The sequence below is a fragment of the Telopea speciosissima genome, chromosome 3 (assembly GCF_018873765.1).
Source record: "Telopea speciosissima isolate NSW1024214 ecotype Mountain lineage chromosome 3, Tspe_v1, whole genome shotgun sequence".
Lineage (NCBI taxonomy): Eukaryota > Viridiplantae > Streptophyta > Magnoliopsida > Proteales > Proteaceae > Telopea > Telopea speciosissima.
The window spans coordinates 6,087,156-6,101,596 of record NC_057918.1 but is presented as its reverse complement, the minus strand read 5'-3'; the positions used below and the strand labels follow the sequence as shown (position 1 = coordinate 6,101,596).

Here is a 14,441-nt window from a genome sequence, read left to right as displayed (position 1 = left end):
ACCTAAGGCAAAAAGTTTTTCTTCATTGTAGATGAAGAAAATCCAACCATTAGATGTCATTATTCTCTTTTCCTCTTATAGAAATGCCCTTAGCACTATTCTCGAATCCCATCCAACCATCAAAATCCGTGGATTAAGAGATTCTCTCTTCATGAGTGAAGAAAAATTGGATTTTACAACCCAATATCACATGATATTCAATAAAAGTATGGTATTAGGTTAGGAATTGGAAAATCCTTAAAATGCAAGTATAGATTAGATATATTTAAGCTTAATTTTAAAGGGGATTTCATTTTATCCTATCTAAAATAAAAAAGGCCAAAACCAAAACAAAAAGATTTCCAGATCTCTACCCCTAATTATTTTTGGCTGAAACAAGTGTTTTGTATGATCATCAAATAAAATATTTTGGAGTTTTTAACTGAAACAAATCTAAATTTCCCCCTTTTTTTTTTTTTAGGGCATATCTGTATACATGAATAATATGTTGGAGATGTGACACAGTACCATACATGATAATATTATGAGGGAGATGTGAAGTTAATACTGTACTACACATATAATGATAAAAGGAAATATGTGCTTCAGTGGGGCCTATGGTACACTGTTTTGGATCATGTGGAGTACTTCTCTTCTTTAGATTAGCCAATCCTTAAGAGTACTGGGTCCCATCTAATTGGTATGGACAAAAGTTGATTGGACTTTTTTTTTCCTTGTCACAGATTGTATATTGAACTCTGCTGGTTTCAGTTGTTAACAAGTTTTGCCTAACTTCAAATTTTTTCAGTTTTCAATTATTTTTCAAAGTTTCTACCCAAAAAAAAAAGCTTTACTTATGGGTGTTATTTGGTTTGGTTTTGGTTCGGTTATGATACACTATGTTGAAATCAAAATTAAATAAGAGTCTATTTTTTAAATCAGGATTGAATCGATTCGGTTTAGTTTTGGTTTAATTTTGATTTTTCAGTTCGATTCAATATACAACATGTGAAGAGTGAAATCGAATAAGAGTCTATTTTCCAAATCACAACTGAATTGATTCGGTTCACTTCTAGTTCATTCCTTATTTAGTTTGAAAATAGGTAATTTGATTCGACGGTTTCAATCATGAAAGCAAAATTGAACCTATAAAAGATTCCACATTTTTAAACCAAAAGAGAACCAACTTGTTTCGATTCGGTTTTTAAACGGCCAATTTGGTTTTGATTCTAAACTGACACTGCTATGTGTGTCTTGAATTCTTGTACCTGTTTCGAAGATTGACCCGCTTTGACATTTTTTTTGTGTAATGATTCAAATGAGATTTTTCTTAGGTCTATAATGGTAGCAGAGGGTCTGAGTTGATAGGTGTCTGTGATCTCATTTGGGGGTGTGGGGGTGAAGTCCTTACGGTACAGTATGTTATGAACCGACCCAACTTGAGAGGACTATTTATATGTTTTCGTCTCTTGTTGTGCAAGCAAGTGAAACAAGTGAGATTTGACGATTTTTGACCTAGGGTTTCTGGGTGAGAGTTCTTGTCGTGGTTTTGGTGTTCTTGAGAGATCTCCACTGTAATCTTCTTCTATTGAATCATCTTCAGCTTCGCCCATGGACATAGCACATCATATTGATGTGTTAACCACATCAAATCTTCATGTCATCTTTGCTTTGTTTTATTTTTGTTTGTGTTTCTTTGATGTTTGCTTTAACAGACATCCTTAATTCTGTTGACATGAACCCACAGTGGTGGAATTTTCATAAATCTCTCACAGAGATTCAAAGACTCGGTGGAAAAAAAAAGAGGGAAGGGTGGGGGGACAAAAGACTCTTGAAGTAGTGTCCTTAAATTTCAATAGGAGCTATTTGATTAAGAGACTATTCTAACTTAAAGATGTTGTTCAGTTAGGGACTTGGGGTCATTGATTTAGGGATTGGTATTGGATTTGCCGTATCAGTATTGGTATTGGTTGTGATAGCTAGCCAAATACATATTGGTGATACAAAAATTTGAGGGTAAAATAGTAAAAAAATAGAAGAATTAGAATCTTTGGGGCATAATCGTCCAATTAGTATCAGTATCGATGATGACAGATATTGATTGATACCAATGTCAATGCTGTAAACTAAATCCTTGACTGAGTTGCATACCAATTGTCACGTTGGAATATATATTTCTACTAAAATTTATCACGAGTCAATGGTAATGAACTAACGATGACTACTTGTCAACAAAATTTTAAGAATCAAGTTTTCCTTCATTGGTGGAAAAGGAAGAATTTTTCAAGATGTGATCTTGTGGTTACTCCCATATCATCATCAATTCCCACACCTGTTGTATAGTGTCAAAAATACCCTTTCCCATGCTAATCAAAAGGTTAAGGATCCGATCTCTTCATAATGGGTGAAGAAAACCTGGTCCTAAATTGTTACGTGATAGATATTTAGGACAGTGTAGGGAGTAGGCCTTAGGCCAACCGTGTATTTCTGAACCCAATCTCATAATTTCACTTGGGCTCAGAAATATTTTATAAGGAGAATCCAACCCACTAAAACTTCCCAGAAAAGATCAGGATGGGCTGCCAGCATGCAATTTCCCTCTTGCCTTTTTTTTTTTTTGTAGTTTTTTTCTTTCTCCTATTTTGAATATATGAAACCCATACGAATGATATTTTTTTCAAGACATCATTGGTATGGCGTGCGAATTCTTTCCCACATTGGCAACGTGAGAAACCCTCCCACTAGATATATTTACTTAAGGGTCGACATTCTTTGTTGGGGGGGGGGGTGCACAGGGGCCAATGAGAGTGCATACATTGGCATCATGAGGGGCAGGACGGCCATTTCGCCTCCCCTCTCTACACTTCCCCACATAGAACTTTTCTCTTTACCTTAATGGTAAGGGTGTCAAATTTGGGCCGAAATCAGAAAACGGATCATAATCGACCCGGCATGAACTGGAACTGATCCACCCAATAGCTTATTGGTCTGATTTTGGATCTACTGATAAGTTATTGGTCCATTTATGGATCTAACAATTAAGTTATTGGTCTCCTAATGGTTCTAGAACTGATAGACCAATTAGGAACCAATGGAACCTAAACAAATACACATCCTAGCCGTATATATTATACAATTCTTAAGACTTAAGGTCATGAGAGGTAAGGTTGAACCCTTTATTTTTGTAGTCTTTCATTTTGACTGGTACTACTTGTCTCGTATGCTATTTTACCAAAAATTTGATTGTTAATATAAATATCCATTTGGGAATGCTAACTTAAGAACATATATTAAAATTAACCTAATTTATGAGGGTGGTGGTGTTCCTACTTATTAATTGGATACATAACAAGAGGTAATATGGACTAATTTCATGATTTGAAAAACAAAATGATAGTACGTTGCATATCTCATATGAATGAAATTAATATCTTATTGTAATATTATTGAACATGACAAAATTTCTCTATGGGGGAGTGTACTGTCCACATCCAGACACAGAGGAGGATGAAATGACCGCCTCGCTCCCATGAAAGGTGGAAATTTCGGCCCCAATGATGCTTAATGTGCCTGCTCTCATTGGTCCCCGCACTCGTGTTGGAGCCACACTCCTCCACAAAGAACATCAACCCTATTGAATATATGTAGGCTATGTAGCATGTGTTAGAGATTTTTTTAGGAAAAATTACAGGATTAGACACAATTAGATTTGTTCTTACAAAAATTAGCCACTCATTGTTTCAGTTAACAAAAATATGTACTTATGAGTTTGGATTTACAAAATGAGCCAAAACAATGGTTTTCTCTCAACTATGTATGTTTTTTTTTTTACTATTTTACCCCTAATTCCTTCAACCACCCAACACCACCTCCACCATCGCCATCACCACCTCTCCTTCTCCCTTGCAACCTTGCCGTACCTATTATGCTGAACCCTTGCGCCTCACGGCCCTCACCCCTGCATCTGCACCTCCTCCGCCCAACCTCTTCAATCGAGATGACAACCCATAGCTTGCCCAAGAAATAGCTTGAAGCTTCACTAGATAGGAATCATTCACTGGAAAAAGAGAATGAGCAACTGAAGCCAGAGATAGTACACCTGAGAACGCAGTTCTGTTTTGGCCTCGAAGCTGGATCCAAACCTGAGCTTCTCCTCGCGATGAACTGTCCATGCAAGGTAAGTTCGGAAGCTTTCCTCCTTGCAAATAGTAGCTAACCAGAATAGTGGTGCGCAGTGGGTTAATAGGCTAGAGATAGCTGGGTTATGAGCAAGGGTGTGAGGGAGATGAGGGCACATGGAAGGGGTGTTGGGATGATGGGATAATGGGGGATAGAGTATGGATCGGTGGGTGACACGGTGGTGAAGGCGTTGTGGGCCACTTGTCGAATTGCATTGGAGTATGGGTCACTCTCTCTCTATTAATGAAAGTAAAAATACACAAAACAGAGGGACGAGATGGCTCTCGCCAGAATAGCAATGGTGTTTCTCCAAATCACCACACTGCTGCAATGGAACCAATATACCCCCCACCTCCACTTCCTGCAACTCCCACCCCAACCCGACCCTGCTTCCTCACATCGCTCTTGCTCCTGGTCTTTTTCTCAAATACCCAAAAAACTATGAAATTTTTTGGAAAAACCAGAACCTGGGTAGAGGTTGCACAGCCATTGGCGCAAAGATGGTGGACAACGCCGTCGGATCCTAGGCCCTGCCATAGTACGATGCTCGCTGGCCGACGAAGGTGTTGCGAAGACACTGATGGCAGAGGGAACCATACGTTTGGTGCTGCTCCGACCTACCCACCTCTAAGGAAGTGAAGGGGTGAAGTTGGGGGTCATGGGGATCTTTATCACCTCCAGTTTGCTGACCGGCCCAGTTCCCTAGTTCCTCTAACAAAGGGGGGCTGAAATGACCTCTCTACCCATGCCCAAACACCCTGTCCGGGTGGGATCCACCATCCCCCTATTAGAGGAACTGGGGAACTGAGCCGGTCAGCAAACTGGAGGTGATAATTTTCCGGGGTCATGGGGTGATCGAGGGGAGGAAGATGAAAAGGACAAAAATGTCAAAATATACATGTGGATGAGGGTGGGGTACTGATTTGGCTATTTCTGTAATACGCAAACTCGATTTGACTAGTTCCGTTGACATAAACATTGGATGGTTACTTTTGTAAATCAAAATCCAATGTTAGTTAATCCGGTAATTTTTCTTTTGTTTTTTAACTATTTGGAACAGTTTAGGAATCCAAACCGGCCCACCCATTAGTTAATGATATGAATCTCAGGTTTGGAACGGAATAGCTTTATTGATCCGATTCTGATCAGGACCCTTTAGGACAGGAAACCCTACTTAACGGTCTTCCTTCAGGGTATGTTTTGTTTTTTCTTGGATCTCCACTGTTCAACCGTTGGACTTAGAGAGAATCAAACCCTTTCTTTTGGTTTTCGGATACTCGATCAACCATGCTCAGTTATTCTCCAGAAACAAAAGATTCCAATTCCAAAACTTATCGTTGAAACCCATGGTTGTGGCCTGTGGGAGCCACCTCAGGAAGCCACCTTCTTCCACTCGTCGCTTTCCTCCTCTTTCCTGCATTGCAACAGAAGTAAAATTGTAGTGCGCAGAGTCGCAGAGAGAGAGAGAGAGAGAGAGAGAGAGAGAGAAGGATGGAACAGAGGACATGGCCAGTCCAACCAGACGGTGCACACTTCTCCGCCCTTCCACTGATGAACATCGAAAGCAGCAAAGACGACGATGACGACACCAACCGACGGCAGCAACGACGACGAAGACGACATCACCAACAACAACAACCACAATCGCTCCAAAAGAGGAGTTCTCACAGTGTCAAATTACCCACCACCAACAGCGCCTCCTCACATCGCATCTGCTTCAGTTCCAGATGGTTTTCTTCTTCTTTTACGTTGACAGCAACGACGGAGGAGGGCCATGATTTCTCGCAACTCCCATTCGATGTTCTGACGAAGATTGCGGCTTCCTTCTCCCTCCCAAACCTCCGATCAGCCTCCCTGGTGTGCCGCTCATGGAGGGATGCGCTTCGCCCGCTGAGGGAAGCCATGTTGTTCCTTCGTTGGGGGAAGCGATTCAAGCACGGCCACGCTGGTGTTCGCCCTAATATCCAGAAGGCTCTCGATTCCTTCTTGAAAGGCGCCTCCCGCGGCTCTACCCTCGCCATGGTCGACGCTGGACTCCTCTACTGGGAAATGGGCCACAAAGACAAAGGGATCACCTTGTACCGGAGAGCCGCTGACCTGGGCGACCCCGCCGGTCAGTGTAATTTGGGAATTTCTTATCTCCAAGGTTTGCACTGCTTCAATCTCCATCGTTACACCCTTTTTCTTGATAATTCCTACCATGATTGCTAACTGTAATTATGTGGATAATCGTTTCCATTCCAATCGAATTTGGTTCAATTTCTACATATAGACCTGTTGTGGTTGTGAGCTTTGGGGTCGACAATAGTTGGTGATTATAAATGACTCTTTGCAGCTAGGCTGTGTCGATGGTACTGAACTGGAGTATACTTGCTGTGTATTGATGTAATCAAGAGAATTAAGCATCACTCAAACCTATTCTGCACGTCTGCTGGAGTATCCACACTCGTGCGGAATGTTGGGCAGTAAGAAACATCATATAGATAAACTCGCTGTAGCTGACGTGAGGAAGTTGAGATAGATGTGTGGTAAAAATAGGACGGATAAAGTAAGGAATGAACACATTAGAGCTGATTTGGGAGTAGCTCCGATACATAATAAGCTGTGAGAAAGTCGTTTGAGGTGGCATGGCCATATACAATGGAGGTTTAAGTGCTTTAGTACGGAGGAGTGACTTGATTCAGATTGAAGGAGGAGCTAAAAGAGCCCGGGGGGGTGGAAGACCTAAAATGACTCTGGGAGAAGTGGTTAGGAAAGACATGCATAGCTTAGGTCTTGTATCAAGTATAACTTTGAATAGAGCTGATTGGAGGGTAAAGATTCATGTAGCCGACCCCATTTAGTTGGGATAAGGCCGAGTTGGTCTTGTATCAAGTATGACTTTGGAATGATGGTATAAAGTAATATAGTTTTTCAGCAGGATATAAAAGATTACCGAAGGGGTTCCAAGTTGGTTATTTGTAGATCTTTTTTCCTGGCTAAACATTGCAGGGGGTTATGCAGATCACTCAGGGTTTTGCTTCCAAGATAGGGAAATAGAGTAATTAAGAATTTCAGCTAGGTTATCAGTACTATATGCTGGTATTTAGTCCTGAATTCCATAGTTGTTTGAGGATTTCAGATGTAGACAAAATGAGGACAAAGGATTTCCGTGCTGAGACAATGTTGCAACAACTTTCAGAATAAGAAATTATTCAGGAATTCACCCGTGTTTCATCAGTATAATAGTATGTATTTGTGTTTATTTTTTATTGCAATTCTTTTTGTTGGATTACAGTATTTCGAAACTGAGAAAAAGTTTTCCGATTTTCTGTGTTATGAAGACAATAATGCAACAACTTTTGAGTGCCGAGGAATCTGATCAGATTAATATGTTCCCAATTGTTGTTGGACAACTCTTGAGAAGTTAAGCTATTAACCAAGCTAACTTAAAAATGTTTCCTATACAAACTTGTGTGTGACGATATCAGACCAATAACAACCAACTATAATAAAAGGTTATAACACATAGATAGGACCTGTTGGACTTATGTGTTGTAACACATAGGCCCTTACTTAGTGAAGAACTATGGTAGACTATAATAAAGCAATATAATAGACAATAAAAAAGAATAAGAAAGAAACATAATAACTAACTTTAATACCCCTCCTCAAGCTGGAGCATAAATATCACCCATGCCTAGCTTGGAACAACTGTCAAGGAAGGCAGGACGAAATAGAACTTTTGGGAACATATCACCCAATTGGTTGCCAGAACGAACAAACGGGTAGAAATCAAATTCCTCATTACAACATCTCTCTCAAAATGCCAATCGACCTCAATATGTTTAGACCGCTCATGAAAGACCGGATTATTAGCAATATATATAGCAGCCAGATTATTAAAAACATATTCATAGGCTTATTGAAAAGAAAACCTGATGTAGGTCGATGGAGGAAGAACCAGCAACAACAGCCATTCCTGAACCCCATCGAGCCAGCCCATCCTTGGGCCAGCAATGGACCATCCTGCCAGCATTAAAAGTCCTAGTGGCTTAAGTCTTAGGCCCAACCAATGGACCCCCTTAATATGACTTGTGTGGGAGACTTTAAGTAGTTTCTATTTTCTATTTGTGTTCCTAGGTAGCTACAAGGATTTTATTTTTTAAACTAGTTTCTATTCTTATGTAACTAGAAGTAGGGACTATATTAGGATAGTTTTTACTTTATTGTGGTGCAATATTGTAGCAGATTCCCTCACCATGCAAAGGGGGGTTTTGAATTATTGCTTGTTTATAAAAGAGGGGTTTTACTACAGCCCCTCATGATTTAGATGATTTGAAGAAGCTTGGCTTTGTGTGTTACTGTAAGATACAGTCATGGTGAGGCCTAAGGTTAGTGAGAGACTCTCCAACACCATAGGTGAGAGGCTTTGGTCATATTCCCCTTCTTCCTTCCCCTTTCTCTTCTATCGTCCTTCTTCTTAGTTTCTGTTTTGTTAAACCTACAACCAAGTTCCAACAGTGAGTTATCGAGCCTGCAACTTTCCCTTGTTGTGCTGCTGTTTATTGATGAAGAGTCTTAGTGATCCATCGGTAGCAGTTGTGATTGGAGCTTTTTCCCGCCCTACGGCACTGCTGGTTTGGTCCCCTGATGTAGTCAACTTCAAGCCATACAACTCTAGATCAGGTGGCTTGTTTACTACCAATCAGTTGTAAAAGGTGGTAGCTGTTTGGGAAGTCATCTTATCTACTTAAGAGTCCCTTCTGGTTCTACTTGCTGACATGTAGTCTCTGTGGAAGATAGTTATCGATTAAAGAATCCAAGGGGGGTTTCTACTTCCTATTTTCGTGGGCTATCACTACTAGTTTCTGTTGGATCACACCCTCTATCGACATAATTGTCCTGCCTTGCCTAATCTCTTTCTTGGACAGAACCAAGTACTATGTTATATGTTCAGATAAAGACACATGATTTTCTGAAATTGCTCATCTCTTAATTCAGATTTAAGCTACCTATGGATACCCTGTTTTGGGGGTTTATTATCAGATTTGAGCACTGACGATCACAGCATCCAATCATTGTATCGCTGTGATATTTGTGGACCAGATTCCTCTCAATTCCTGTCAGCTTCAGCCAGACTTCCAGATTGATCTAATCTGCTGATATGAGGATCTGTTCAATCTCCTAAAAAATAGGATCTCAGTTTATAATTCTGTTATTGGGCCATAATCTCATATTCAGTTGGATGTCCTTGAAAATTTGGGGTTTTGTTTCCTCATCTGAGCACTACACTCGACCAGATTTTTTCTAAATCCGAAAACCAGATTTTGCGTTCTAAACCTTCTATCAAAGCTGGTACAAATGGTGCCCTGCGGTCCTGCTAGAATATCTCTTTAGTTCTCCTAGTTTCTAGTCCTTGACTTTTTGTATTCCAAGGCAGCATTAAGTGCCTTCCATTATCAGTTTTCAAAGTCTTGTTTGTAGTTCCTATGCCTTGGGAACCACTTTCTAGGTCTTGGGGGGCAGTTTTCCATATCTAGAACTTGTTATCTATGTATGGGGAATTCCAAAGGGGTTTGGGAATTCTAAGTCTCTCTTTATTTCTATTGTGCTGTACTCAAGATTTCTATCTCCATATAATGCAAGTCCTGGCTGCTCTCAAAAGGCAAGTATGAATTGAAAACAAATTGCTCTCTCTGAGAACTCTTGCTTGTGGATTCAAGTGGCCAAAAGTGGATCTCTTTTGGCGTGCCTAGGCGGGACCATAGTTTGTCAAGTTATCTTACTGTTATCAACAATTTATTATCAACAACTAGACATCTTCATCCATCATCACCTTCAACATTCGAACACCAACAGCAGGTCAGTAAGAAACCTCATTCACTCATTCTTACACCAACTCTCTTCTTTCCTCTCCATCAACAGCCATTCCTTTCCTAACCCCCAAGACCGTGGCCTATTCCTTACCCTATTCTCTACCAGTTCTCGATCTTGGTGTGCTAGCCTTTTAGATCTGCAGCCATGGCTGGGAGTGAGAATGATTATGTTACATTACAACAGATTGCTGAATGCTGATTCATTAAAGGTCTTGAATAAACAAGTGTATGCCATTTAGCAACGTCAACCCTTCAGCTCGGTTATGTCTGGCAGATCTTATTATGCACTTCAGAAGGTGAAAACTGAAGTTCCTTTCCTGGAAAAAGGGATTCATACCGACTCCTTGATTGGTTAAATTCTGTGGAGGACTATTTTGACTGGAGTGGCTTGAAAGAGGCAAGAGAGCTTCAATTTGCGTACTCACGACTGGCCAGTGAAGCTCTAGATTGGTGGAGATACATTGAACACAAGCTCAAAGTTTGAAGACGCGAGCCTAGTACTTGGAAAGACATGAAGCGTGAGTTGGAAGCCAAGTATTTACCAGAACGTTTCAAACAAAATCTCACCCCTTCCAAGATTACCACTACAAAACATTTAAAGCTAAAGAGAATTTCCAGCGGCCATATGTGAAGTTCAGTTCTCCATTGAGAGAATATTGGCAGTTTAACACCACCTATGTTCCAATGAAGGTTACTCAAAGTTACATTGCCAAAGGAAGTTGACAGAACGCCAATCAAAGAAAAGGAACCTGAGAACAAGGAAGAAATGCATTCAACTGAATCGACAAAGGAAGATGAAACAACATTAGTCCATGAAGTGGAGCCTGAATCCAAGGAAGAAAATCCAGCACTTGGCAATGACAAGGAAGAGACGGTGTTTGAAGGTTCTATGGTAGAGGCTTACACTGAAGAGGTTGAAACAGTGGACGATGAGGTCGTGATTCAGGAACTCGACAATACAGTTGAGTTGGAGGCTGACACGAAAGTTTCAGAGGACTCTTTGTAAACATTCTTCACCGCTGAGTTTGATCCAGATGTCGAGCATATAGAGTTTGTGATTCCACCAAAGTTTTCTAAGGAGAAAGGGCCACATCTCGCAGACTTGATTCCCTATGTTTGTGAGATGCCATAATTTTATCATGGGCTGAAGCTGGACATTCATCACATGAAGATTATTCTTTATCTCTACATAACTCGAGGTCAAGTTTTCTTGAAGAATGGGAGAGTTGATGCAGGACATCTGTACTGCTGGCCCAGCCTAAGGCCCTAGCCTCCCAAGCCCAGCCCAAAGGTTTCGGCCTAGGATGGCCAGGGCACTCCAAGCCCCTGCGGTTCTGCTGATGTGCATCTAGTGGCCTTACTAGGAAGCCAGTAGAATATCTCTGTAGTTCTCCTAGTTTCTAGTGCTTGACTTTTTGTATTTCAAGAAAGCAATATAATAGTGATGCAGATAAGTCACCTAAAGCCTAAAGGGCTTATTTTGTTGAAAATAACCCTTGGGTTGGGTTATGAATGTGTTGGGCCTTTGATCCCATGTGTTTTCATTGCAATGGCGGCCTAAAACATGGGTAGAGGGTAGGCATACAAGATTAGGCTTATTTAGTTAGTTCTTTTTAATTTAAGTTGTTTAATAGGTTTTGAATTCCCTCACTTGCGTGATGAATAGGTTTCCTTTTGTTATTATGTTTCCCTTTTAAACAATGCTTAGCTATTAGCAATAGGATTTGGTTATGTATGTGTTGGGCCTTTGATCCCATGTGTTTTCATTGCAATGGCGGCCTAAAACATGGGTAGAGGGTAGGCATACAGGATTAGGCTTATTTAGTTAGTTCTTTTTAATTTAAGTTGTTTAATAGGCTTTGAATTCCCTCACTTGCGTGATGAATAGGTTTCCTTTTGTTATTATGTTTCCCTTTTAAACTATGCTTAGCTATTAGCAATAGGATTTGGCTTTTCATAGTTAGATTAGGACTAGTCTTTATTTTTCTATATAAAGCTTGTAAGAGCCAAGGCTCTCAGATTATTTGATGAATAAAAGTTTGTTTCTCTGTAATGGAGTGCTGTGCGATTCAGTAGAGCGTGGGAGATCCTTGGAGGGCAGTGAGATTTTGTACCTTGTTGGTGTGAAGCCTTGGACAGTGGGATTCTGAACCAGTTGGTGGGAAGCCGTTGTTATCCTTCTTCGTTTCTCTATTTTCTGTTTTCACTGCAGTTCTGCCATTATTAATATTCTGCAAATAGACAATAAGAAAGAAACATAATAAACTTTTCTGTAAACACCATAAATTACAAAAATGCCAGTTTAGGATTTTTTTGGGGGGTGGGGGGTTCAAATCATCAAACAATAAGAGTATTGGGACCTAGAGGTACCAGCCTACTCTGTAAAGCCTCTATGGAGGCCAGGGGATCCCAGGGACTTTGTTGGAACCCAGGGCCAAGATGCCTCGAGTAATGATGCAGGAATGCTAACCGACTTCCCATATGGCGGGTCCTTTGGTTATTATTATTTTTATAATACTGCGGTGAATTGAGTTATAAAATATTCCAAATTCAAACCACTTAAAATAAGATAAATACTTACTTTTGGTAGAGTTTATGGTGGTTTCATGTACAACTAGGATGCAGACTTTGAGAATAAGAGATCTTTGAATTTGATGATATTTTCTGTAAAACTATCTTGCCTTTTATGTTGGATCAGATTTGATTTAAATTGTTTTGCTTCTGAAGCCCTCAACCTGAACAATTGGTGGAAGCCACCCCCTACACTCTTCTCCTAAGGATCATTCAAATTCTTTGGCTGTCATAATTATTACATGCACGTCTACTGAGATCTCTAAATTTGCTATAAAATTTTCCACTTCATACACTAGTTTCATGTTTGTGACTTTTAATCGTTATTATGTGCAGCTGAACCTGCTAATCCAAAAGAGGCTGTTAAGTGGTTATATGAAGCTTCAGTTGCAGGCCATGTCCGTGCTCAATATCAGCTTGCACTTTGCCTGCATCAAGGCCGTGGTGTTGAGTGCAACCTACCAGAAGCTGTACACAACTTCTACCTCTTAATCCTTAATCCTTGTATAGAATTATGAACTCTGAAGAGTAAATAGGGTGTTTAGGAATATTCATGATTGCTTCTTGGAATGAAGCTATTATTATAGAGTGTTTAGGAATATTCGTGACTGCAATAACGGCGAAGGAACAGAGAAGGATCCTACCTGTTAATGCCACCTCAGTAGCAATTGTGACCAAGTCTTCAACATGTCAAAGCAACACTAATGATCTAGTCTTCTGTTATTATTTGCCTCCTAAGCTTATAGGTTATTAAACAAGATAGCATTATCAAGAGTGCCCACTTTATAACCACTGTGCATCTTAATCACAGTTCTCTTCCTAATAAATGTTTCATTTGATTCAGGCTAAGTGGTATCTGAGAGCTGCGGAAGGTGGGTATATCCGTGCCATGTACAATACTTCACTATGCTACTCTTTTGGTGAAGGCTTGGCACGCAACCATCGACAAGCAAGGAAATGGATGAAGCGAGCTGCTGATCGTGGTCACAGTAAAGCTCAACTGGAGCATGGCCTTGGACTCTTTTCTGTATGTAAATGCCACTCCTATCCCAAATTTGAGATTAATAAACCAACGCATGTAGGAAATAGTGGCACTCTCTCTCTCTCTCTCTCTCTCAGACACACACACACACACACACACAAAGCATGCTTTCTCCCTCACCCTGCTCACTTTTCTTGCCAATATAGGCTACTTTATCAGAAAGATTGGAGTTTTCAGTGGTGGGTTGTTGGGAGTCTGATTGATTCTGATACTTGGGCAGGAAGGGGAGATGTTGAAGGCTTTAGTCTACCTTGAGCTTGCTGTTCGAGCAGGTGAAACTTCTGCTGAGCATGTAAAAAATGTAGTACTCCAACAACTATCAACAAATTCACGTGATCATGCCATGTCTCTTGCTGACAATTGGCGAGCTCTACCTTCTCACTGAGCTATATATACTGACAGTGGATATGCAATTTTATCTTTGTTTTACTTCGCTGTTTTGGTGTTTTTGTTTCAATTCCGTTCCCCTTGTAACTGGTCTCCGTAATTGTATATCTAAAATTTCTTTGGAAGGTATAGTATCAACCATTTTCCGTGCTCCTAGAGGCTTGTTTACTGGAACTTCAGTTCCCTGTATTTTACCAGTAAATACTACTGATCTGCTTTGTTGTGGGTTACAAATATGCATTCCGGGTCAGGAATCAAGATCCGTTATACGCAAAACCAAGGCTATTGTGGTTTCCTTTTTCTGCTCAGTGTATTCTTCCCTTGGTTTAGGACCTGATTTTGTAAATGTATCAATGGTTTACATGTCAAATTTCAATAATCCGATGAAGGACAAAAAATTAATGCAAGTATGTGACTGCTCAGTT

At 40.3% G+C, this 14,441-nt stretch overlaps 1 protein-coding gene across 1 annotated transcript; it reads left to right on the top strand.

The window, feature by feature from the left end:
* Positions 1-5,620: 5,620 nt before the first annotated feature.
* LOC122656073 (F-box protein At1g70590) lies at positions 5,621-14,186 on the top strand. Its single transcript, XM_043850505.1, has 4 exons — positions 5,621-6,304; positions 12,924-13,057; positions 13,432-13,614; positions 13,850-14,186. Exons 1-4 carry the CDS (start codon positions 5,650-5,652, stop codon positions 14,012-14,014), a joined length of 1,137 nt encoding a protein of 378 aa, XP_043706440.1. The 5' UTR covers positions 5,621-5,649; the 3' UTR covers positions 14,015-14,186.
* The last annotated feature ends 255 nt before the right edge of the window (positions 14,187-14,441 follow it).

What these genes read in the sequence shown, in the direction of transcription:
- LOC122656073 (XM_043850505.1), top strand. Translation starts at nt 5,650, where the DNA reads ATGGAACAGAGGACATGGCCAGTCCAACCAGACGGTGCACACTTCTCC. An exon ending in AGTGCAACCTACCAGAAGCT is followed by an intron (nt 13,058 to 13,431) that starts GTACACAACTTC and finishes CATTTGATTCAG; the next exon opens with GCTAAGTGGTATCTGAGAGC. An exon ending in ATGGCCTTGGACTCTTTTCT is followed by an intron (nt 13,615 to 13,849) that starts GTATGTAAATGC and finishes ATACTTGGGCAG; the next exon opens with GAAGGGGAGATGTTGAAGGC.